This window comes from Dromiciops gliroides, chromosome 5, assembly GCF_019393635.1.
Source record: "Dromiciops gliroides isolate mDroGli1 chromosome 5, mDroGli1.pri, whole genome shotgun sequence".
NCBI classification, from domain to species: Eukaryota; Metazoa; Chordata; class Mammalia; order Microbiotheria; family Microbiotheriidae; genus Dromiciops; species Dromiciops gliroides.
In genome coordinates this window covers 219,403,207-219,428,854 of record NC_057865.1, presented here as the reverse complement: position 1 = coordinate 219,428,854, position 25,648 = coordinate 219,403,207, and the positions used below count along the sequence as shown (strand labels likewise).

Below are 25,648 nucleotides of genomic sequence, written 5' to 3'. Positions count from 1 at the left end.
TCAGAGGTGTGTGTTTGAACAAATGGGATGGGAGTCTTGGGGGACGTTAACATGTCAAGACTGAGCCTGATGCGATGGTACATGCCTGCAGTCCCTTCTGCTGGGGAGGCAAAGGCTGCTGGGTTGCTCTAGTTTTGGGGTTCTGAGACACAGGAAGGCTAAAACTGCCTGGATGTCTACACTAAATCTAGCAAGAATATGGTGAGACCACTAGGAGATAGGACCATCAGGTTGCCCAAGGAAGGGCAAACCAACCCAAGTGGGAAACACAGTACAGGTTAAACCTTCTGTGCTAATCAGCCTGCTGATCAAGCCCATGACTGACTATTGCACTTCTAGCCTGGACAAGATTGGGAAACCTAGTCTCCCCCCGCCACCCCCCAAAAAGACAAGAAACATGCCAAGGCTGAGCTCACCATTTTCCTACCTCCAGGATGTCAATAAAAACCCACCTTTGTGCCTCCATCTTGCTATTGTTCAATTCTCACCAAATTCTACACATCCTTTCTTTGCAATGTTAGTCTCTTCACGTTACTCTTTTCTGTCTATCTCTTTAATCCTCACTTCCTAGTCTAGACCTTTATCAACTCACTGCTGGAGAAGAACAAGAGCCTCACCACCACTTTCCTTATCCCAAGTCTCTTCCCCCTGCCATCCATCCACCACAAAGCAGTAAGCATTAGTATGCCACAAGGACTGCCTGGGCAAACCACCTCTCTTTGGCTTCTGATGTCAGTCAAACTTCCCTGCTGAAGTTAATTGGCCTCCCCAAAGATGGATTCTATGGCCAAATATGGTTCTCCCCCTACCTCCACCATTTAATCCTTCTTATCAGCCCAAATTCCCAGATCCTGGAAACTACTCCATCCACACAAAACTAGCAGTCCTGTCTCTGAGACTCTACACTGGCCAGTCTTCCTGCTAAAACCCCTTCCCTGTCCTTGTGCTGAGACCTGTCCCATATGTCTGCTTCTCAACCCAACTTCACATCCCCATTTCCTTGATGAGAGTACTTCAGTTCTGCTCTCCATCACCTCCTTCAGCACAGGTATCTGTCCAGGTGCCCTGAGTCCTATCCTTATCTTTCCATCTCCCTCTGAGTCTAGATTGGATGTCAGTCTTCTCCATCCAAATGGAAGGGCAATCTGCATCTCTCCACAGTACCCAGAACATGGATGTAGGTGGTTTAGTTAGATGGCACAGTGGATAGAGCATCAGCTCCTGGAGTCAGGACAACCTGAATTCAAATCTGGCCTCAGATACCTGCTAGCTGTGTGACCCTGGGAAAGTCAGTTCCTCTGCCTCAGTTTCCTCATCTGAAAATGGAGGATAATAATAGTACCTACCTCCAGGCTTGTTGTGAGGATCAAATGAGATAATATTTGTAAAGTGGCATAGAATAGGTTAGTTTTTTTTTTGTTTGGGGGGTTTGTTTTTGTTTTTTTAGTGAGGCAATTGGGGTTAAGTGACTTGCCCAGAGTCACACAGCTAGTAAGTGTTAAGTGTCTGAGGCTGGATTTGAACTCAGGTACTCCTGACTCCAGGGCCGGTGCTCTATCCACTGCACCACCTAGCTGCCCCAGGTTAGTTTTATTATTATTGAACCCAAAGAATGTCTAATTGGATGAAATCAAATGAAGGTGGGTAGACATGTAAGAGATGTGCTGTGCTCTCCAGTTTCTCACCACGGCTGTTCCATTCCTTAATGATATCAATATTGGCCAGGCAATTTTCTCCCTCTAGTTTCCTCTTCCTGCTACTGTCTCTTCCTGGCTTCCTTCAAGACTCAGCTCAAGCATCAGTTTCTGCAAGGCATCTTTCTAGGTCCACTCAGAAGCTTCCCCTCTGAGATTACCCTCTATGGACTTGGTATTTTGTTTATAATCACACACATATGTGTCTCCTCTAATAGAATGCAAGTGCCTTGGGGACAGGGATGAATTGTGCGAGTGTGTGTGTGTGTGTGTGTGAGACCAGCACTCTTCAAAGCAACCAGCACATAGTAAAGTACTTAACAAATTCTTGTTGATTGGCCCACAGGTACCATTCAAGTCCCTTTACCTGGAAGAGAGAAGGCAAAAAGAGCCTGAACCTTAGTTCCAAGGGTTTGGCAGCCACTCAGGTTGTTGCCTTGCCTGAGATGATTTGAAGCCTGACACCAAATAATTATCTTTCTGTCTTCTTGAACCCCATTTTTTTTAGTGAGGCAATTGGGGTTAAGTGACTTGCCCAGGGTCATATAACTAGTAAGTGTTGAATGTCTGAGGCCAGATTTGAACTCAGGTACTCCTGACTCCAGGGCCGGTGCTCTATCCACTGTACCACCTAGCCGCCCCGAACCCCATTTTTTAAAAGATGGGATGGAATGTTGGACTGAGTGAGCCCCTCACAAGTTCTGTGATGATAGAAAAATCATCTCTCTTCTCTGGGACTTGGTTTCCTTATCTTTAAAATGAGGTTATCGAATTAAGTGATTGCTAAAGATTCAGCTCAAAGATTCTGGTATGTTTGCATGATGTAAAGGTCTATGTGCTGAGATTGGAGTTGGGATAGCCTGAGTTCAAATCCTGTCTCTGATCCTGGTTAGCTATGTTACCCTAGGAAGATCACTGAATCTCTCTGGGCCTGTTTCCTTTTCTATAAAAGGAGATTGTTAAACTAGCCGAACTCTAAGATCTATTGCTGTTCAAAATCTATAATTCTATTTGACACTTACTGTGTGACCCTGGGCGAGTCACTTAACCCTCATTGTCTCCCCCCCCCACACACACACACAAAAGGAAATATATGATCCTGTGATTTTGTGAATTCTCAATTCATACCAGGTTTCCTCCTCCTCCCTATCTTTTCTGGTCTTAAAAGCTTCAAAAATCTAATAAGCTTCAGTGACAATACAGTCAACTTTCAACCCCAGAAAATCTGTAATTTCAAGATCCCATTTTCTCATGACCTTGTAGAATTGTTCCCAGAGGGAATTCCAGTGTCACAAAGTGGAGAAAGAAATTAATGGATTAAAAATGAGAAAGGTTTAGATCCTGGTCCTAGCTGTGAATTTCAGATGACTGTGTAATTCTAGGCAAGTTACTTGCCCTCCCCCACCCCAGATTCAGTTTCTTCATTAGTAAAATGAAGGCTCTAGATTATATAATCTTCCCTTTCAGCTCTATGATTATAGATTTCCTAATAACAGCTAAGATTTTTGTAGCACTTTAAGGGTTTATATTGATCCAACAACCTCAGGAAGTGGATACTATTATTACCTTTATTTTACAGATGAGGAAATTGAGGCTGAGGGAGGTTAAGATTTGCTCAGGGTCACACAGCTGATAAGTGTTTGAGGCTGGATACTCAGGTCTTTCTGACTCCAAGCTCAATGCTCAATTCATAATGCCAGCCAGCTATCACTAAGTCTGTCTTAAGTAATTGGCATAAATCTGCCTTGGTCAAGCACAGATAAAGCTGATTAGGAAGCATTGTGTCCTGCATTTCAAAGCCCAAAAGGCAGGATTGAGGATTATCTGTTATTTTGTTGTGCTTTTTTAAAAAGCTCTTCCTTTGTTGCCAAAAAGAAGCTGCTACGTGTCTCAAGCTGTTTTCCAGTAATTATAACTGGCTGGTAGTGAATCATCCCGCTCTCTCAGCCAGTTTCCCTTGTGACAGACAACTGGCATTTCTGAGGTGCTTCCTTGCTTCCAGGGCAGTTTCCCATGGCAACAGCATTTTCCTTGGAAGAGAACTGGGTGGATTTAAATGCTACGAGCCAAAGCTAACCAAAAGATAGAGTTTTATTGAAAGGCATTTACAAAAAAGAAAGATGAGACTTTGAGAAGTAGCTGACAAATACTCAAGGAGCAACAGCCCCAAACAATAAGTTGTACAGTTGAGTGGTCCCAGAAAACACAGCTGAACAAAACAGAGATAAACCTCATTTGAATAAACTCCTATTAATAGGATGCATAGAGCTCTACTCGTATAACTAAGAATCCTTTTTTCCTTTGAAACCCCAGTACTAAGCAAGCACCACCAACTGAGCTAAAGACAACCTACATAGAGGCTGAAGGAGTTGCCCTCCCCAGCCTTACTTAAATATCAAGCCATGATTTGTAGTGTGGAGAAAGAAATAAATCACAATATTTCTCATCTTTATAAATCCCAGAACGCCATGAACTTTAACCATTATGGTTTCTTCCTGAGTCTCTCTGAATGTTGCAGACTCAGAATGAGACCACCTTGTATACGACTTATTGGAGAAGTCTCCCTGGGCCCTCTGCTTTGAGGCACCATGCTGCAGTGATTCAGGGAAGCTGGTGATTAGACAATGGAAGTGAGAAAAAGAGGTGGCTTTATATAGCTGGAGATAATTAACAAGGAAAAAACAATCCGAAAAACAAAGAGACTTGAGGATTCATTGATATGATCAGCTGGTAACTACCAATTTCCCTCCCACTATCATCACCAGTTGTGAGAAACAGCTGTGTGAAGTGAAGCAAGTAATTTCCCATCTTTGAACATCATTTTCCACGTTTCTAAAATGAGGGACTGGACTAGATGATGCCTGAGAAAACCATGCTGTGGAAAGAGTACTGAATTTGGAAACAACATGCCTTAGAGTTCCAGCTCAGCTGCTAATTAGCTGGGTGACCTGGGGCAAGTCACTTCATCACCTGGGGCTTCAATGATCTCATCTATAAAGTAGAGGCTAGGCTTGACTTCAGAGAAATTACACAGATGTGGGGTGGAAACAAGAGCACAGGTGAATTTTTTTTACTATTTTACTAATATTGGAGCTTCTTCTATTTGGAAGGTTCTGTCCAACTCAAATGCTCTATGATTTCTAAGATAATTTCTCCCCTTTTACATACACAGGCTGAATTTTTTGTTACTTCCCCCCTCCCCCCTATCAGTTCTCCTTTCATTCATTTAAACTTGATTTCACTTATTTTAAAATGTTGATGGGGAAGAGGTGTACATCATCAGTTTATCCAGAAATGGGGATTTGGGGTGGGGGATGTACCACTACAACCTAAGGACAATCTTTCAGAGTCTACACTCACTGCAGTGAATCAGAAACACAAATTGGAGGGCTGTGCAATGTCCCATATCACACAATACAAACCAGTCATGGTGGCTGGGAGATACCATTTTAGAACCATCAGTTCCAGGGGAGAGTTGCTGGAAACATATTGTATCTTTGTATTCCTAACAACTCCTCCCCCTTGAGGAAGTGATGGTAGGGGAGAAAACCAGCAAGAGACCAAGAAAAGCTGTATGTGGGTATACTAACACCTCACAAATCTCCAAGTTTCTCTTGTTCTTTAAAAAGATTTCTGTTCAGCCACAAGTTTAAGGCTGCAAAAAAAAAAAAAGAAAGAGGTGGAACCAGGTGGTCCAGGCCATGCTGACCACAGAGACCAATAGCCCCTATGCTCAGATATTTTCAGATGAGACTCCTGCTGGCTGTAGCAGTGTCTCAACCTTCTGAGATAGTTCAAGAGTTGAGAGCCAGACTTAGAACAGATGGAGATTCAACCTGCTTTCTAGGACTACAGGATGTTGTTGCAGGATGAGTCAGATCTGTAGCAGAGATGAATTCCATAATACTCGGCTAACAGCTTCTCAGCTGTATCAGCTAGTGAAGAGGTAGGGAAGACAAACTCCCTTCTCCCTGTTTCCTTGTCCCAATTGATTTAGTCCCTTGCTCCCTGAAAAGGGACTTACTTAGACATGTAACTCCCACCTGATTCACTTACCACCTAGGGAAAGCAGGAAGGAGAGCCAGATAATGTTATAGTTGTTTTCAGAAATGGTTTACCTTTTGTTTGTTCTGAATAATGAAACAAATGTGGCTGCAGTATAGACCGCTTGTGTAAAAATCAAGGGCGTATCTATCATACATATGTGGATTAGGAACTCAAGAACAGAGATGAACTTCTTTTACAATTTTAGTAGTGTTGGAGTTTCTGCTATAGTGTACTCCTAGACCTGTATTGAACCCAGGGCCTTTGCCATCCTACAATTAATTGCTGGAAGCTCAAGTAGGTGAAAGAGAGAGTAGTCAGGCTGAAGCCCTCTGCTGGGCATTGAGGATACTACAGCCTTTGAGAAAGCCAAATGCCCATATTCATCCTAACTTGTAAAGAAACTATTTGGCTGGACTGGGGTAGAATCACAAAGTGGCATAATGATGTACTACATCCCTTTGCTAGTTAATTAACTAATTGATTATGTGATAGTTACTTCCCTTTAGGTTACAGAAAGCAGGGAAAGAAGCCAAGTGTGGGCAGCTGCTGCTATTACAGCACAATTGAGCCACTGCTGCATTTGTCAATGGATAAAAAGAAAGTATTACTCCCTGTATACTTAGAGTTGGATGCCTTCCATTCTGTCAGTGGTGGGGAAGAGGGAAAGGGTAAGTCATTTTTAAAATCCTAGATTCCAAATTGATCTGTGAGATGAATATAGAGGCCTCTTCGTGCAAGCAAATAGAGAAGCAATGGCCAGAAACTGTTTCTAAATATATCTTCAACCTGGTATGGTGGGATGGACACTAGACATGGCGTCCTAGTTATATTTCCTGACCATGAGAAAATCTCTTCCTATCTCAAAGGCCATTGAGTTCCACCCCCTCCTTTTACAGATGAGGAAACTAATAGCCAAGGAGGTGAAGTGATTTAAATGCTAGCTATAAGTGACTTGCCCAAACTCTCACCGGTAGTAAGACAGGGCTCTTTCCGCTGTGCTGAGGGTCCTTGGCTGGGGGTGGGGGCTTTATGAAACAGATGCTCTGACCCGAAAGAATCAAAGTCCTCTTTTCTTCAAGCCCCTTCTGTCTGAATCAGGCCCCTCTCTACGCAAACCTGACGGATCTCGCGCTAGAACAGCCAACTCCCCCTGATGGGGAGCAGATCCCACCAGCACCGGTGCTGACCCCCACAGATCCCGTCCCTCGAGAGACGACGGTGGGGTAAAGATCTCCACAGACCACGCCTCCCTGGGAACGGCTCACACCTGTGGACAAAGGCAAGGCATCAGATTTCTCCCCCAAAGCAGGTTTCTACTCGACGTATTTTATAGTCAGTGATCAATTTCTCTTTCCAATGAGATGGTAACATTGATGAGTCAAAGCAACAAACGGCCCCAAAGTAACTTTTAATAACTTTTGAGGGAGATAAGTTCCTTAATTTGGAGGACAGTAGATTGAGTTTCCTAATTCCAGAGAGCAGAGTCTGACTGGACTTAAGAGGGTCAGCTAGGTGGCACAGTAGATAAAGCACCAGTCCTGGATTCAGGAGGACCTGAGTTCAAATCCCCGACCTCAGACAGTTGACACTTATTAGCTGTGTGACCTTGGGCAAGTCACTTAACCCTCATTGCCCTGGGGGAGGGGAGGGAAGAACTGGACCTGGAGAAAGTTCCAGATGAGGAAATCCCTCTACTAATACAGGCTGACACCTTCTCTCCAACTTGTAGTCTTAGAGAATTCCCCAGAGCACTTAGAAGGTGAGATCACACAGTCAGTATGCTTCATTATCTGGACTTGAACCCAGGTCTTCTTGGCTGTGAGGCGAATATTTTATCTACTAAATGATGCCTGCCTCTGATTTTAAATTTAATAATATTATCATATCAACATTATCACATATCATAATACCAGTATTCTTATTGACAGACCTTAGTGGGTGGTAACCTGGGATATTATCAGGGAAAAGGGTAAAGATAGAGGGGGAAAGACCATGGCAAGCAAAGCCCAGCATGACAAAGTCAGTAGAGAGCTAGATTTGGAATTGGGAAGAACTGAGTTCAAATCCAGCCTTTGCTACTAGCTCTGTGACTGTGGACAAGTTGTTTGGTCTCTGAATCTCAATTAACCCATTTTAAAAATGGGAATCATTACACTTGTAGTTCCTACCTCACAAGGTTCTTTTGAAGTCAAAATAAGAGAATTGTGAAAAGTACTTATAAACTTAAGAGTGTGTACAAATTATTTATAAGTGTAAATTATAGTCATATAGTATAGTGTATAAATTATTCAGTAGAAACAAAATTTTGCTAGGGGTCACAGTGTGGGTTCCCTATCATAGATAATCAAGAGTTCATGTCAGAAACCCCAGTGTCTGGGCCAGAAGCCCAAGCCAACATCTCTTCAGTTGAAAATATGCTATAAATTTGTTAAGCCTCACATGCATCCATGCATATCATGCCTGAGTTTCAGCACCAAAAAGGATTTGTGATAATCTAATTGAAATAGATCCTTCAACTCTGAAATTGGAATCAATTAGACTCCATAGAAGCAAGGTAACTGCTGATTCCTCTCCAGCCCTCCCTTCCTGTTCCTTCCTCTTTCCCTCCCACTGGTCATGGCCCCATTTAGAACATAACTACAATGTGGGAAGGCATATAAAATACTTACATATGTTGACTGAGCCAACACCCTCACACAACCTGTCCAAAAAAGGAGAGAAAACAAGGTTAGAAATGGAAACCTCAGGAGCAGCTAGGTGGCGCAGTGGATAAAGCACCAGCCCTGGATTCAGGAGGACCTGAGTTCAAATCCAGCATCAGACACTTGACACTTACTAGCTGTGTCACCCTGGGCAAGTCACTTAACCCCCGTTGCCCTGCAAAAAAGAAAGAAAGAGAAAAAAGAAATGGAAACCTCCACTTTTCAGTGGCAGGGAGGCTCAGTTCTCTGCATCTCCTCTGAAGGTTTGAGTTTAATTCTGGGCAAGAGAGAGAGGAGGTGGGGCTCTATCCCCAGGGAAGTAGTTGTACTCCACTACTGTGCCATATTCTCCTCTGTCATCTTAACAGGAAAGAGGCAATGAGGGTAGCGCAGAAGACATTCTAGGGTTGCTTCTCCCAACACCTTGCCAAAAATTCAATTCAGTAAGCATTTATTTATGATCATTGGATACCGACTATATGCAAAGCACTGTATTAGGTGACTGGGATACAGAGACAAAAATAGAAAACATACCCTGCCTTCAAGGAGTTGCCATTCTACCAGTAAGGCTTAGGGAGTCCCTGTATGGATTTGTGACTTAAGACAGATCACTTTCCTTCTCCAGGGCTCAGTTTCTTCAAAATGGAGAACACTGGACTCAAGAGACAACTGGGGTATAGCAGGAAAAACACCAGATGTAGAATCAGAGAGCTTGGGTCAAAATCCTGGCTCTGTCATTTACTGTCTGTGTGACCTTAAACAAGTCACTTCCTAGAAGTCTTCCAAGGTCCCTTCTAGCTCCACTCAATATTGTATATGAAATTCAACATTCAATATTCTAACTCATTCAATATTGCAGATGAAAGACCTGTGAAAATGGTGGAAGTAAGGGAAAGGGAGGAGGAAAATACAGTTTGATGTAGATGCAGAAGATGGTAGATGGTTTCGCCTTTGTTTCGACATGGAACAGTAGAGGGAGCACAGAGCCTGGAGTCAGGAAGACCTGGCTGGCTATGTGACCTGATTTAATAGCTTTGTGACCCTGGGTGAGTCACCCCTGTCTGGCTCTGTAAAATGAAAATAGTAATATCACCTATTTCCCAGGGTTACTGTGAGGACCACATGTATGTGATTGGATATTTTTGAATATTTATGTTTATTTATAAATATATATTATAATGCTACTATAACATGTTAGATATTCTATGATTTATTATATAATTATATGGCGATGTATAGTTACATAATAAATTATATATTATATATCTATTATATTCTAATATAAATTATATTAGAAATATAAGTATTTATAAAGCACTTAGCACATTGCCTAGCACATAGTAGGTGCTCAATAGACGCTTCCCTCCTCCTTTCTTAAAGGTCTAAAGCAGGGACTCTTAAAGACCCTGGGTCCACAGACCCCCACAAGGAATTGTGGTAGGAATCCAGTAGGACACCACCAGGCCATGGATAGATGTCATGGGATCTGTGTACTTGTGTTGGGGAGGAGGGAGTTCCATACTTATTTCACTAACCTTTCATTGAAATTCGCTATTTCCTTTTATTGTGATTTTTAAAAAAATGTTTGTGAAACGGGGTCTATAAACGTCGCCAGATTGGCAAAGGAGTCCACAAAGAAGACAAAGAGCTCTCGGTCTAAAGGACAAACATGGGTAAGGCCTTGGCTGAGTAAGATTGCAGGGCTCCTGATAAACCCCATTCCCTCAAGCCTAGTGTGAGAGAACACAGCTGCTCCCTCTTCCTCTACACCCTGTTCTGCTCTGGGGATCCAGCTGGGGCAGGGTTTGATAACTTCTGCAAGGAACATGGCAATGATGGGGGTGAGAGGAGGGCAAAGTGAGGAGCATGAGAAATGAAAGGGGGTGATGGGGACCCAAGTGGGGGAGATGCCGCACAAGTAAGGATAGAGCACCAGCTCTGGATTCAGGAGGACCTGAGTTCAAATCCAGCCTCCAACACTTGACACTTACTAGCTGTGTGACCCTGGGCAAATCACTTAACCCCAATTGCCCCACCAAAAAAAAAAAAAGTGTGACCTTGGGCAAGTCACATAATCCCACCCATGAGGTCCCTTCTAGCTCTGACATTCTAGGATTCCATCCCTGAGAAGAACTGCTGGGTGCCTCTTGCCCTTGCCCCACCTGCTCTCCTCTCCTTCCAGCAGCTTCCTGTAGGTGGCAATTTCCACATCCAGCCCCAATTTGACATTCATCAGCTCCTGGTACTCCCGCAGCTGACACGCCATGTCCTGCTTGGCCTTCTGCAACGCCTCCTCCAGCTCCGCCAGCTTGCATTTGGCATCGTTCAGAGCTGCCTCACCCTGCTGCTCCGCCTCTGACACCGCAGCCTCCAGCTTGCAGCGCTATGAGGGAAAGAGAGGGGAGGATTAAAATTATCTTGATTTTCTGAACATGCCCTGATCCACAAGGGATAGCAGGGACATAGCACCACCACATTGAGGGGCAGAGGAAACCAGCCTCGGGAGCACACTGCAGAGGCAGTCCTTGACCTGGATATAGATCAGAAGAGGGGCAGCTAGGTGGTGCAGTGGATAGAGTACCGGCCCTGGATTCAGGAGGACCTGAGTTCAAATCCGGCCTCAGACACTTAACACTTACTTGCTGTGTGACCCTGGGCAAGTCACTTAACCCCAATTGCCTCACCGATAGATAGATAGATAGATAGATAGATAGATAGATAGATAGATAGATAGATAGATAGATAGATAGATAGATAGATCAGAAGATGGAAGGGGCTGGAGCTGATGGAGACCACCCCTTGGTGCCCCGCACCCTTCTCCCCTACCCTCTGTACTCCTCCCCTCTGACCTGCTGCTTGGCATTCTGCACCTCTGCTGTCAGCCTCTGAATCATTCGGTTGAGCTCATTGATCTCTTCCTTGCTTCTCCGGAGATTCTCTCCCTGGCGGGTCACAGTGGCCTTCATCTCCTCACACTGCAGGACAATACAGAACCTCAGATTTCTAGAGATACATGGTACCTTAGAGTTCATCTCGTCCACACTTCCTCAAATTACACAATAGAAAAACTGAGGCTGAGAAAGAAGTGGCATCCCCAAGATCACACTATGAGTGACAGTGGCAAGACTGATCCAGGTCATCAGGTCATAGAGTCAAGGCTCTTCCACCCCCTTCCCCAGGCCCTTACCCATCAAAGCCACCAGAGCTTGGCCATGTCCACTTGACCCGGCTTCTTTGCAATGAAACTAGAAAACTTGGGCCTAATGGTAGGTTTTGTACTGAGCTAGGCCACTGCTCCTCTCCAGCATCATGGAGAATCAAGAGGAGATAATAGTGGATCTCTTTACTTTCCTTCCTCCATCCAGTAGTGAATGAATTTCAGCATGCTGCACATCTGAACTTGTAAACTTTCAACTTCTTATAGTATTCATGCCTTCGAGCCCTAGGAGCCCTGATTCTGGGAAGACTGATGCCAGTAAAAGTTCCACTCCATCCCTCCTGGCTCACTTGCTCAAAATCTCCCCTGAATCCTTCCCACTACAGCTTCCTGGAGACAAGGGAGATGGACCCTCTGACCTTACTGCGATAGCAAGACTCGGCCTCAGCCCGGCTACGGCTGGCGATGTCATCGTACTGAGCCTTGATCTCAGCAACAACAGAGTCCATGTTGAGCTCCCGGCTGTTGTCCATCTTCACCACGACGGAAGTGTCTGAGATTTGTGACTGGAGTATCCGAATCTCCTACAAGTGTGGATAACCATTACTCTTGGCTTGCAGCTTCCCTCCCTTCACCTTCTCAATGATTAAACTCTATCTGATGCATATAGAGCATCAAAGACAAGCTCCAAAACCTGAGCTTTGGGGAATGAGCCTTAAAACATCAGCCAACCTTAGGAAAAGTTGGCTAAGGAATTACTTGGATCATATTCCCATAGCTAAAAGCTAAGTGGAGATTAGATAAGAATTTGGTTTCCTGGTCTAAACAGACAGTTGAATTGAAGCAACCTCCTCTGAGGACAGGATGATTCCTCTATCGGCTGTCTGCGGCTGACCTGATGAATCAACCAATGACTAGATTTGAGGGCTGGAATTTGTTATTTTGTTCATCTCTATTTCAAGAATGAATAAGATCATTGCCAAAGGTCCATATCCTCCTGTTATGGGCACACATTGTGCTGTGTAGATGTAAATTTAATGCCGGCATTCAGGACTATACTAAAGCTCAAAGGAGACAAGCCATTTCACAGGTGTGTGGAGAAACAAACCAGAAAAACATTCTGTGGATGTAGCAGAACCTAGAGAGGAGCCTACCATCATCAAGGAATGTTAAAGCCTTGGATGATTTAGGATCTGCAGCTGCCCATAAATCAGGGGGTTTATCACTCCTTCCCTGGTCTTCTCTTTCTTGTCCCTCTTAATACAGAGCTTGTTTTACCTCCTCATACAGGGCTTGAAGGAAGTTAATCTCCTCCATCAGGGCTTCGGTGTTTGCTTCCAGGTCTGCCCTCCGGAGGTAAGCGCTGTCTACGTCCTTGGGAGGGAGAGGATAGAGGGAGTCAACATTCTTTCTGCTCCATGTGTCTTAGCCTTCATCTTTTCCTTCTAACTCCCAGAGCCACTGTCCTAGTTCCCACCCTCGTTGGCTCCCACCCGGGTGACTGAAACAGGCTTCCTGCTGGACCTCTGCTTCTTTCTCCCCTCGTGTGCCTTGAGCTCAGCTATTAGAGGAAGATGACTGTAGAATCTGAGTACAATCTTCCTCTGCTGAAAAACAAACTCTTTTTAAAAAAAAAAATATTTATTTATTTATTTATTTATTTTGCGGGGGGGGGGGGGGGGGGGGAGGTGAGGTAATTGTGGTTAAGTGACTTGCCCAGGGTCACACAGCTAGTGAGTTGTCAAGTGTCTGAGGTCAGATTTGAACTCAGGCCCTCCTGACTCCAAGGGCCAGTGCTCTATCCACTTCACTGCCTAGCTGCCCCTTATTTAATTTTTAATTTATGGAATAAAGCAAGCATTTCCATAACAATTTTTAAAAGATGATTGCACATGAAATGGCAAATCTATTATATACAACTTGTTATTACTTGTAAATATATAATAAATTTATTATGTAAATTTCTTTTTTTTTCCTTTTTTCCTTCCCTGTCTCCCCACTCACCTGAGAGGTGGCTACCATTGGACATAAATATATATATATATGTGTGTGTGTGTGTGTGTGTGTATGCATGTATCTATGTATATGTGTGTAAAATAATTCTCTCCATACTTCTATTTATCAGTTCTTTCTCTGGATGCAGGTAGTGCCTTCCTTCATAATTTGGACTCTTCTCTAGAATATCTTATTCAAGCTCTTGAGACCTACTTTCAAGACCTTTCTACCTATTGGTCACATCTCAGTGCCTTTATTTTTGTTTTTGGTTTGGGTTTTTATGTCACAGGTGTTAGGAGTGAAAGGGAACTCAGAGAAGCATTGAATAGTAGAAGAAGCACTGGACTTGGAGTCAGGAGACCTGAGCTCAGCCCCAGCTCTTCCACTCATTACCAGTCTAACCTTGGGTAGGTCAGTCAGCCTCAATTTTCTCCTCTATCAAATGAGAGGGTTGGACTGTCTGAGGTCCCTTCAAGCTCTAAAGCCTTTATAAACATTGTGGAGTCTAACCTAATTTCATAGACTGAAAACCTTAAGCCTTTCAAGGAGAAATGAATTTACAAAGGAAAATGCCAGAGCTGGGACTAAAAGCCAGGCCATTAATCTAGCCATGACACCAGGCTGCCCCTATCCTAAATTGGATTCTCTCTTTAGTTATCCCCCCAGGTCAAATTGAACCCAGCTTTCAGCAAACACTCATGGTAGCTCCTTTGTACATGAGATCACTGATGGTAGGAGGCAGGACCTTACGACGTTAGGACTTTGAAAGCTTGCTGGCTAGTGGAAGCTGTTTTCCTCATATCCTACAGAGATTTATCTGCTACTCTACACAAACCTCACTGAAGGTGCCACCATAATTTGACTCCCTGGAAAATTGGATCAGTAGTTCCTGCTATTCAAGAGTGAATCCATGCTGTTGTGTAGACAATCATCTCACTCTGATCAAGCAGAGGTTTTTCAACAAACAAGCCAAGACCTCTGTTTTGACTCAACTGTCTGTCTGCCTGTCCCTCTGCCTATCTATGTATTCCATGACACTATCTTAAAGGAGATGGCTAATTCTGACTGGATTTATGCATGATTAAAAGGTGTGAGGTTACGCTCTAAGTTTGACTTGGGTGGCTATTTTGACATTCTGACATTTTGGAATGGTGACCACTACAAGTTCTTCAAAAGACACATCTTAGATGGTAACTAGCAAGGGCTACAGGTTGCAGAGCCACAAATTAAGGAGGATGCGGACTTATTGGCTTAGATGGCCCAAAGCTACATCAACTCAAAATAAAGAGAAAGAGGATCTTTGGAAAAGAGAACAGTTTATGACCAAAAAAGAGATAGAAAATATTATGAAATACAAAATGGATGATTTTTATTACATTAAATTAAAAAGGTTTTGTACAAACAGAAGCAAAGCATCCACAATTAGAAGGGATGCAGAAAGCTGGGAAACAATTTTATGGCCAGTACTTCTGATAAAGGCCTCATTTCTAAAATATATAGGGAACTAAATCAAATTTATAAGAATCCAAATCATTCCCCAATTGAGAAATAGTCAAAGGATATGAACAGGCAGTTTTCTGATGAAGAAATCAAAGCTTTCTATTCCCATATGAAAAAATTCTCTAAATCACTATTAATTAGAGAGATGCAAATTAAAACAACTCTGAGGTACCACCTGACACCTATCAGATTGGCTAAAATGACAAAAAAGGAAAATAATAAATGTTGGAGAAGCTGTAGAAAAATTGGAACACTAATGCATTGTTGGTGGAGCTGTGAACTGATCCAACCATTCTGGAGAGCAATTTGGAATTATGCCCAAAGGGCTATAAAGCTGTGCATACCCTTTGACCCAGCAATACCACTTTTGGGTCTTTTTCCCAAGGAGATCATAGAAAAGGGAGAAGAACCCACATATTCAAAAACATTTATAGCTGCTCTTTTTGTGGTGGCAAGGAATTTGAAATTGAGGGGTTGCCCATCAGTTGGGGAATGGCTGAACAAGTTGTGGTATATATATGTAATGGAATTTCATTGTGCTGTAAGAAACGATGAGCAGGAGGAATTCAGAGAAACCTGGAAGGACTTGCATGAACTGATGATGAGTGAGATGAGCAGAACCAGAAGAACATTATACACAGTATCATCGATATTATGTGTTGATCAACTGTGATAGACTGGATTCTTCTCACCAAACCAATGGTATAAGAAAGTTCCAGGGGACTCATGATGGAAAAGGCTCTCCAAATCCAGAAAAAAAAAGAACTGTGGAATATGAATGGTGATTGAACCATACTATTTCTTTTGATTTTGGTGCTGTTGTTTTTCTCTTCTGAAGTTTTTCCTTATTGCTCTGATTCTTCTCTTATAGCATGACTGATGCAGAAATATGTTTAATGTTGTTATGTATATGTAGGTGTATATATGTATGTATGCGCATATGTGTGGTGTATGTATATATACATATATACACATACATATATACATACGTATAAAACCTATATCAGATTGCCTGCTGTCTAGGGGAGGGGGGAGGGAGGGAGAAAAATTGGAAACTGGAAATCTTATATAAACAAATGCTGAAAACTATCTCTACACGTAACTGGAAAATAATCAAATACTTTTATTTTTTTAAAAAGAGAGAAAAAGAAAAATGTCAGCCATTCATCCAGTTGCCTACAAAGTGATAAAGTCATTAGGAATGAAATAAATGATTTTCAGTGCTCAGTAAATAGAGAGTACCTGAGGTCCTAAATGGAGACAGGGAAGGCAAGGGAGAGATAAGATAACCTCCTCTGTTTTATTCTTTTTGACTTGAGTTAATCTACCAACAGCCCTGTACACAGGGTGATAACTAAACCATACCTCTGAGCCCAGATATTCCTTTGCAGTGAAACTTAGCTCCTCTGACTGTAGGAAGAGTTACTTACCTTCTTCAGGACCACAAACTCATTTTCAGCTGTAGCTCGGAGGCCTACCTCATCTTCATACCTATGGAGAAAGAGCAAAGGGGGTAGAACAACCTGGGTCTATTTCAGGCTGGCTTGCCTCAAAATTCAAAGAACATGGGGCAGCGAGGTGGCACAGTGGATAGAGCACTGGCCCTGGAGTCAGGAGTACCTGAGTTCAAATCCGGCCTCAGACACTTGACACTTACTAGCTGTGTGACCCTGGACAAGTCACTTAACCCCCACTGCCCTGAAAAAAAAATTCAAAGAACAGGTTAAGCCTCACTTGGCTTCCATTTTTACAAATTTAAAATGCCAAGAATTGAGTGAAAAGATTGTACTGGGAGTCAGGAGCTTTACATCCCAGCTCTGTGGTGTTGTAGGCCCTCACTGGGTCTCACCATGCACTTCTGTAAAATGAGACCTCCAAGATACCTTTTAGATCTAAAAAGACCATGAAGCTCTACTCCCAAAAACCCTATTCTCTCTCAATTCTCTCATTCCCAATTCTACTACCAGTGGCTCAAATCCTTAAGCTGTGACATAATAAAGATGGGTCCATGATGTTCTGGAGAGATTTTCCCACCCTAAATCTGCTGTCTTTTCTCACAAAACATGGAGGTGAATTTGAGTTTAACTCTGCCCCAGTTGACATGGAGACTCACAAATTCCTCAGCTTGGCAGTCAACAGTTGAATGACAGGATAGGGATATCATGGGTCATTTTGGCTGCTGCTATAAAACCTTAGCTCTCAAATTCTATCTTTCACAACCGTGACAGTGGAGACAGAGATGAAAAAATAACACAAGCTAACCAAGGATCTGTTGCCTTTCTCTGATACCCCAAATGAGACCAGAGCAAAGACCCATGCCCCTGGGACCATCGAAAAGATTAGAAAGGGAAGGAAGAGGACAGCTTTTCAATTAGAGCTTAAAAGAAGATTTGAGGTTCTTCCTGAAGAAGAGAGATATTGTGAGGAGGGAGGAAGCTACTTGTCCTCCAAAGACTGATAGGGGAGAGCCACAGGAGTTGTTGAATAAGAGAACACCTATTAAGGGTGAGGGGAAGAAGAGGTGTAGTAATTAATGATTCTCTGCTTAGGGTTACCAAAGCAGCTATTTTGTTGTTGTTGTTTTTTGATGATGATAATGTAATAGTAACAATACCAATAGCAGTAATAGTAATAGTAAAAGTAACAATAGCAATAATAGTAACAGTAATAGTAACAATAGCAATAATAGTATTAGTAAACACTACAATTTATGTAGTGCTTTCAAAGCACTTTTCAAATATTACTTCATTGTATCATCCCAACAACCCTAGGAAGTAGGCACTATTATTGTCCCCATTTGCAGTTGAGGAAACTGAGGCAGGCAGAAGTTAAATGATTTTTCCAGGGTCACACAGATCATAAGTGTCTGAAGCTGGATTTAAACTCAGGTCTTTCTGACTCCAAGCCCAGAGCTCTAAGCACTGTTGTCTTCCTAGGGCATGTATCTCAGATGCATGCCTGCTCCCATCTTTCTTTTGTTTTGTTATTTGTTTGTTTGTTTGTGGGACAATGAGAGTTAAGTGACTTGCCCAGGGTCACACAGCTAGTAAGTGTCAAGTGTCTGAGACTGGATTTGAACTCAGGTACTCCTGAATTCAGGGCCAGTGCTTTATCCACTGAGCCACCTAGCTGTACCCCTCCCCATCTTTCTGAACAAAAGGCATCTTATATGTATTAGATAAGAATACTATAGGCCCCTCCAAAAATAAGTCAATTATGTGTTAGATATTTTATACAAAGCACTCACAGCTTGTGTCACTGAAAAAAATCTATATATATACACACAAAAAGAATCTCTTGTTTGAGAAGCAAAAAAAAGGTATGCCCCAAAGCCCCAGGGAAATGTAAAGAACAACTTATTATTTATAGTACTCAGTAATTATCGAACACCTGCCCAAAGGCACCATGGCATTTATACTGTTTTTGTTGATTATCACAAACCTCTGACTTTGTTCCACATTCATGGTTTATTCATGTGGCACAAATTTGTAAAATAGACTTAAGCTCTGCTTAAGTGTGAATTCTAGAGTATTTGATATCCACATGGAAACCTGTTTTCTATTTAAAACATGCCACCAGTACAATGATGTCGAGATCAAATTACATGTTGGAACACACACACACACACACACAGATATATAAGCATCTATATAAAATATATAGACATCAGGGGCAGCTAGGTGCAACCTCCCCCAACATATATATTTAGACATCTATAGCTATAAACATATATGTATATGGCACATAGATATATACATACATATGCATGTGTGTGTTTCTACGTATGTGTGTATGGACATGGCCAGTTTGGAAATTTGTTTTGCTTGACTATACATGTTTATGACAGGGCCTTTTTGGGGGTTGTTGTTGTTTGCTTTCTCGATTGGGGGGAATGAGAAATGGATAGGAGAGAATGCAGACCTGAAAATAAAATAAATTTTAATTAAAATACAATAATGTTAAGAACAAATCAAATAAAATGTGGCCTTTTTAGGAAGCTGGTTTAAATCCATTATGGTGTCCGCCATCATCTCTCCTACATAGAACTAAGTATGACTTTCAAATTAAAGGACTGTAACCAAAACTTGTCATCAGTCAACAGATGCACATGAATGGAGTCAAGTTACAAGGCTCCACTGCAAAACATATTCAACAGTTGCTTCATCTCATGAAAACTTTCGTCAGTTATGTCTTGGACTCAATGAGTCTAAAATTCTTAAGATAAGACAAGGAAAGATAACAATCAAAGCCTTCAAGATTGAATGCAGAGATCATATGAAACTGATGGAGAAAGAGAATATCTACAAACACTTCTCTTGTAGGCAGGACAGATTACAGATATAGTTATCAAGAAGAAAGCGATGGATGAATATATTGAGACGTACTGACATCCCAAAAGCAAAGATTAATTGAAAAACAAACACTTTAAAACAATCAGCACCCACATAATAACCATCCTAATGTTTACTCTCAGAAATGTAAAATGGACCATAACATATTTGGAAAGCATCTTCACAAGAACCTATACAATATTAATAAAACACAGGGACCATTACCCTAAGACAGCCATAGAAAAACTAATTCTACCTCAGCAAAAAGAAGAAAGAGTTGGTAGACATTCTCAGAGAACATGATAGATGGGTTAAAAACCTGCAGAAAGGGGAACAGCTAGGTGGTGCAGTGGATAAAGCACCAGCCTTGGATTCAGGAGGACCTGAGTTCAAATCAAGCCTCAGACACTTGACACTTAACTAGCTGTGTGACCTTGGGCAAGTCCTTGCCCCATCAAAAAAATTTTTTTTGAAACCCTGCAGAAATACTTTTTGGAACAAGTAGACATCATTTCATTGAAAAATATTAAAGACTAAAAAAATAAAGAAAAAAGAAAAAAAAGAAAAATAATACAGACTGATGACAGGTACATGTCTTTGGATTTGTCTAATGTAACTGAATGTATTTTACCTCTGGTTAGAGTCTAATAAATACCTAAGATCCAAAAATGGAATCAAAAGGCCCTCCATGGGTGACATCTTCATGAACTCAGCCCACATTATATTGACAAAGAAACATAGAATAAATGGCTGGATCATGAAGAATTGTTTGTGGAGATGGAAGGCTTTGTAGAGGCAATAATTCAGTATCAGATTGTCTTCTCCAAAAATTATATGAAGGCCAATTTTAAAGAACCCAAACTAACTGATCAATATAAAATATACAAAGATATGGTAGAAATTTTGTAGCACATCACTGCAGGCTGAAAAAATATTAACAGCTATCAAATAATACTTAGTATGGGTAGCTAGGTAGGTGTTGGAGTAGATAGTGTACCAGTCCTGGAATCAGGAAGATTCATCTTCATGATTTCAAATCCAGTCTCAGACACTTACTAGCTGTATGACCCTTGGAAAGTCACTTCACCGAGTTTGCTTCAATTTCCTCATCTATAAAAAATGAGCTGGAGAAGGAACTGCAAGCCACTCCAGTATCTTTGACAAGAAAATCCCAAATGGGGTCACAAAGAAAAGAATACAACTGAAATGACTAAAAACAGCAACAACAATACCTAGATAGTACTATCTTTCATGAAATGAGAAATCCCCACACTAACCTCAAAATATCCTGGAGAATGCAGACAATAAACTGTATTAGAACCAGAGACTCATTGCAAACCAAACTATTATCCACAGTTCTCTGGTCATAAAATCAACCCATAAAAATTTAAGAATAATGTTTTAATTAGATGGAACAATACCAAATACTAGATCTCCAAGCTATGTAAGGCAGGCAGGTGGCATGATGGATAATGTGCTGGGCCTGATGTCAAGAAGATCTGAGGAAAGATAGAGGGAAGAAGGGAATGAGGGAAAGACAGAGGAAGGAAGAAAGGAGGGAGGGAAGGAAGGAAGGAAGGAAGGAAAGAAAGAAAGAAGGAAGGAAGGAAAGGAGGGAGGGAGGGAGAGAGGAAGGAAAGCAGGAAGGAAGGGAAGGAGGGAGTGAGGGAAAACAGAATTAATCTATATTGTTTGTAGCTGCAGGTGCCATATTCCCTTTCGTACTAGGGGAATTCCCAAAGACAAGGACTGTGTATCCTTCCCCCAAATGCTCAGAACAGGGCTCTATGAATAATGGAGCTTGGATTGGGGGCAGGGTGGGGCAGATGGGAGAGGGAGAGGCAAAATGATAGACCTTCCTCTGTCCTATATAGACTCAGGCTAAACAACATAGAGATCAGAAAGTTGCGATTTAGATAATCACATTCTTCTTGTACTATATATGGGTTCAGTCTAATTCATGTTTGCTGAAAGCCTTTTGTCTCCTTCCCAACTCAAGACTCACTTCTTCTTGTAGCCCTCCAGCACCTCCTGCATGTGGTTTAGCTCAGAGGAAAGACGTCCACTGTCGGTCTCAACAACCTCAAGTTCCCGCTTCAGGGTCTCTATGTAGCCATTGAACAGGGGTTCCATGTTGCTCTGGCAGCACCTCTGATTCTGGTAGAAGTTCCATTTGGTCTCCAGCAGTTTGTTCTGCTGCTCCAAGAACCGGACCTGAAGCACCAGAGAGAGACATCATGGAAGAGCCTATTTTAGCCCTACCACCTTAACCCCCTGATTTTCAATTTCTGTATCTGAAAAATGAGAGGGTTTGGCCTGGATGTTCTATAAGGACCCTTCTAACTATAATATTCAGATTTCTAGAAACTGGTCAACTCCCTGGACTTTTGCCCCACTGCCATCCTGAGGATAGATGAACCCAATGCCGTTGATTCACCAATAGTTCCTCTTTTGAATACAGGCAACACCACAAACACAAACTATGGTTCTTCTTATAGTTGGAAGGCTACAAGAAGAATGCTGGACTCCCCCACCTCCCTCATCCCAACCCCCATGTATTTAAAGTATAGGCACCATGAACTGTTGCCTACAACCCCCAAATCACAGAATGTGCTATAAAAGCTGAGTAGGTCAGTAGATCACTGATTTAAAATAAGAAGGAACCCAAGAAGTTATTTAGTCCAACCCCTTCATTTTACAGATAAGGAAACTGAGGCCCAGAGGATTTAAGATGACTTCTTAGGAAAGTGGTAAGTAGCATGTCCAGGATCCAAACACAAGGCCTCTGTCTCCATATCCAGTGCTCAAATGAAATAATATCTATGAAGTACTTAGCACACACTAGGTGTTAATTGTCCAGCACATAGTAGGTACTAATTGCCTGGCATATAGTAAGTACTTAATAAATACTTATTTCCTTCCCTGCCTTATTCAAGGGCTCATGGTTCTTCAGGGAGATACAGCATACTCTCAAATTAACATGTTGTGAAATAGAGTGTGATAGGAGGAGGGAGAAATTCAAACAAAGCACTCTAGAAAACTCTAAGAGGGACAACATTTTTTTTTTTTTTGGTGGGCCAATGAGAGTTAAGCAACTTGCCCAGAGTCACACAGTTAGTAAGTGTCAAGTGTTTGAGACCGGATTTGAACTCAGGTCCTCCTGAATCCAGGGCCGGTACAGGACAACACTTTCAACTAGGGACATCCTCCATCAGACACTTAACTACTTATGTATCTTTGGGCAAGTCATGTAACCTCTATGGGCCTCATTTTCTCATCTGTACAATGAGGGAGTTAGATTAAATGGCTTGAGACATCCCTTTCAGTTGTAGATCCGTGCTCCTGAGGATTGGGGAAGGCTTTATGGAGATGTTATCTAAGCTGAGCCTTGAAGAGATGGATGTCAGCAGATGGAAACGAGTAAGGGATGCATTCTAGGACCAGAAAACTGTGCCTGTGAATGCATGGTTGCCTTTCAAGAACAAGGAAACAGGAAAACCAGTCTCAGATTCAGCTCAATGGATCTTTAACTGTATAGGTCTAATTGTTTACACCCTAGTTGAGAAGGGAATATATGGAGTAGTGAAAAGAGTCCTAGATTTGTACCCATAGGACCTGAGTTTTCATTCTGGCTCTTAGACTTACTAACCGTATGATTTTATGTGGAACATTTTCTCTCTGGCCCTTGGTTTTCTTATCTACAAAATGAGGTGGGGTTAGACTAAATGATTTCCAAGTTCCTTTTCACTCTACAACATGGTGATCCTACCTGGCACAACAGATTGAGGACCCTTGATAGTGTCCAGTAGGATTAGGAGAGAGCTTCTCTACAGGTCATCTTCTTCCCCAAGTCTTTCTTTCCTTCCAGGGACCCCTTCCTGAAAAGAGCCTGAAACTAGGTGTGTCCTCTCTTAAAGTTAGAAAGCAGAAGACCCGGGATCTCTCCATTCCTTGGGCTCTTGTCAAGTCCACTCCCTCAAGGCTGGCAGGGAGCAACAAGTTATCATTTTCTGCCAGTGAGAAGAGTCTCATGGTGCAGATCGTGAAAATGTATTTGGATCATAAAGTCTAGAGCAGGAAGAGACCTTAGAGGCAACCTATCCCAACCCCTCCCCATTTTATAGATGTGGAAACTGAGGAACAGAGGGATTCGGTGTTCGGGAGTTAAGTCTAAGGTCACCCAGGCATTAAGCAAAAGCAAGAGAACTTGAACCCTGAGCCTCTGACCCCCAAACCCACTGCTCTTTCCCTGGTATCATGCTTGCGAATGGGTTTTTTGAAATCTATGATCATCATGGGTGTTTCTTTCCAACTGTCCCTCTACCATAAATGCAGACAGACCAATCCCCATACTTCTAGTCCTGTGAGGACATGAATCCTCATGCAGGCTCTATGCCAAAGACATAGACTAGAACATATTCTCCAAGGAGCCCCTCCCTCAGCAGCACCACATAGCAGGAAGAACACTACACTTGAAGCCGCGAGGCCTGGGTTCAAGTACTGGTTCTGTTACTTTCTCCCTGAGTGATCCTGGATGAGTATCATAGCTTCTGCCTCAGTTTCCTATAAATTGAGGGGATTAAACTGGATGAATTAAAAGGTGTTAAGCTCTAAATTCTCTGGGGTTGTGATTCTTCCCAAAGGCTATCTCGGGGTGTGCTACAACCAGATTGAACTGGCTTGGGAGAGCCGGTTGTTAAATTTTCAGTATGAGCATTTATACTTTGGAAATGGGCAAATGCTATCAATCAAGGCTTGATTTATTGGTTGTTGTTGTTTTTCATTCTCTAGTCTTTAGAAAAATGTGCTTTTCTGATGCTAAATTATTTATGCTAAATAAAATGCTAATAATGTGGATTAAATTTAAATTTCTGTTGCATATACTTTATACCCCTCCAAGCTCCCCAGCTGTTAAACATTTACCAGTACCCCTAGATGATAGGCCTCTAGGATCTAAAGCTGTACACACAAACACACACATACAACACAACAGAAGGGAAGTATCAACCTATAGTTCTCAAAGAAACCAATAATGTAACCCAAATGCTGGTTATAATAGATCTATGTCTGACATGGGAATTCAAAATCCCTCATAACAAATATTTAAATAACTAAAGACTCTGCTCAGGAGGCAATGGAAAGCTGGCTTGCTCCTCCCTGATTCTCAGAGCATATTTTTTCTTAACTCTCACATATTGGTTATGTTTTGGTTTATATTATAGCTATTTGTATGCATGCCTGGTCTCCCATACTAGATTGTAGGAATACAGGTGCCAGAGGCCAGTTCAAAGTTTAGAGTTTTTCAATAGGGTATCACACATAATACACTTCTTAATAAATGTTTGTTGAATGAATGAATGAATGAATGAATGAATGAATTCTTTAGGTTTACAATCACTTCTTCAATGGATGGTACCAGTCTGAGTAGAGTCATCTGTCTTCCTCCTCCCACAATCATTTGGTATCTCATACCACAAGTATGGAGAAAGGAATTAAGTGTTTTTGTATTAAAGGTCTTTCCTTCCTGATATCCCTATGAATTTTTTTAAAGAGTATTAATAGGGATAGTGATCAGCTCCATAGAGAAATTAAATTTGGAGAGACGGCAATATGTCAAATGAGAAGGGGCAATAGATGCTTGCCACTGTAAAGTCACAATGTGTGTAATAACATTTTATAAAGGGTCAAGGCGTGATCTCTCTATTTGGCCATCCTCCTGTTTCCCAGGTGATCCCAGACCACAAACTCACCTTATCAATGAAGGCAGCAAATTTGTTGTTAAGACACTTGATCTGCTCTTTCTCCTCATGCTTCACGCATTGGGCATTGGGGTCGATGTCCAAGTTAAGTGGGGTCAGAAGGCTCTCATTGATGGTAACAGTTGTGATACAGGGGGGACTGGGTCCACACAGGCCTCCAACTCGATAGCCAAAGCTGCCCCCACTGAGCAGAGGGCGTCCGTAGCCTACAGAAATTTGAGGGGACCCCACAACGCCCAGGCTCCGACTGCTAAAGCTCCCAAGTTTCCTGTAGCCCAGGCCCCCAGGGCTTCCCCCTCGGTAGGAGAGGGGAGTACCCCCTGCCCTAGCTCCAAGCCTAGGCACCACAGCTGAACAAGAACTGAAGTTCTTGGTTCCACTCTTGCAACTGATGCGGGAAGACCGGGAGGCCATATTCTCTCCTTAGGTGAAAGTCCCTGAGAAAAACGGAATTAGGAGAGAA

The 25,648-nt window shown here is 42.2% G+C and overlaps 1 protein-coding gene across 1 annotated transcript; it reads right to left on the bottom strand.

Moving 5' to 3' along the window:
• Window positions 1-3,783: 3,783 nt before the first annotated feature.
• Window positions 3,784-25,648, bottom strand: LOC122727481 (keratin, type II cuticular Hb5-like). The gene is made up of 9 exons (XM_043965031.1): window positions 25,177-25,648; window positions 21,432-21,640; window positions 16,526-16,586; window positions 12,879-12,974; window positions 12,020-12,184; window positions 11,293-11,418; window positions 10,606-10,826; window positions 8,411-8,442; window positions 3,784-7,008 (listed from the first exon to the last, which is right to left on the bottom strand). The coding sequence occupies exons 1-9, from the start codon at window positions 25,597-25,599 to the stop codon at window positions 6,848-6,850; spliced, it is 1,494 nt and encodes a 497-aa protein (XP_043820966.1). The 5' UTR covers window positions 25,600-25,648; the 3' UTR covers window positions 3,784-6,847.

Coding starts and splice junctions, on each gene's coding strand:
- LOC122727481 (XM_043965031.1), bottom strand. CDS start 25,599: ATGGCCTCCCGGTCTTCCCGCATCAGTTGCAAGAGTGGAACCAAGAAC. Junction 21,641..25,176: donor TTGCTGCCTTCATTGATAAG/GTGAGTTTGTGG, acceptor CTGGTGCTTCAG/GTCCGGTTCTTGGAGCAGCA. Junction 10,827..11,292: donor TGCAGAATGCCAAGCAGCAG/GTCAGAGGGGAG, acceptor TTTCCCTCATAG/CGCTGCAAGCTGGAGGCTGC.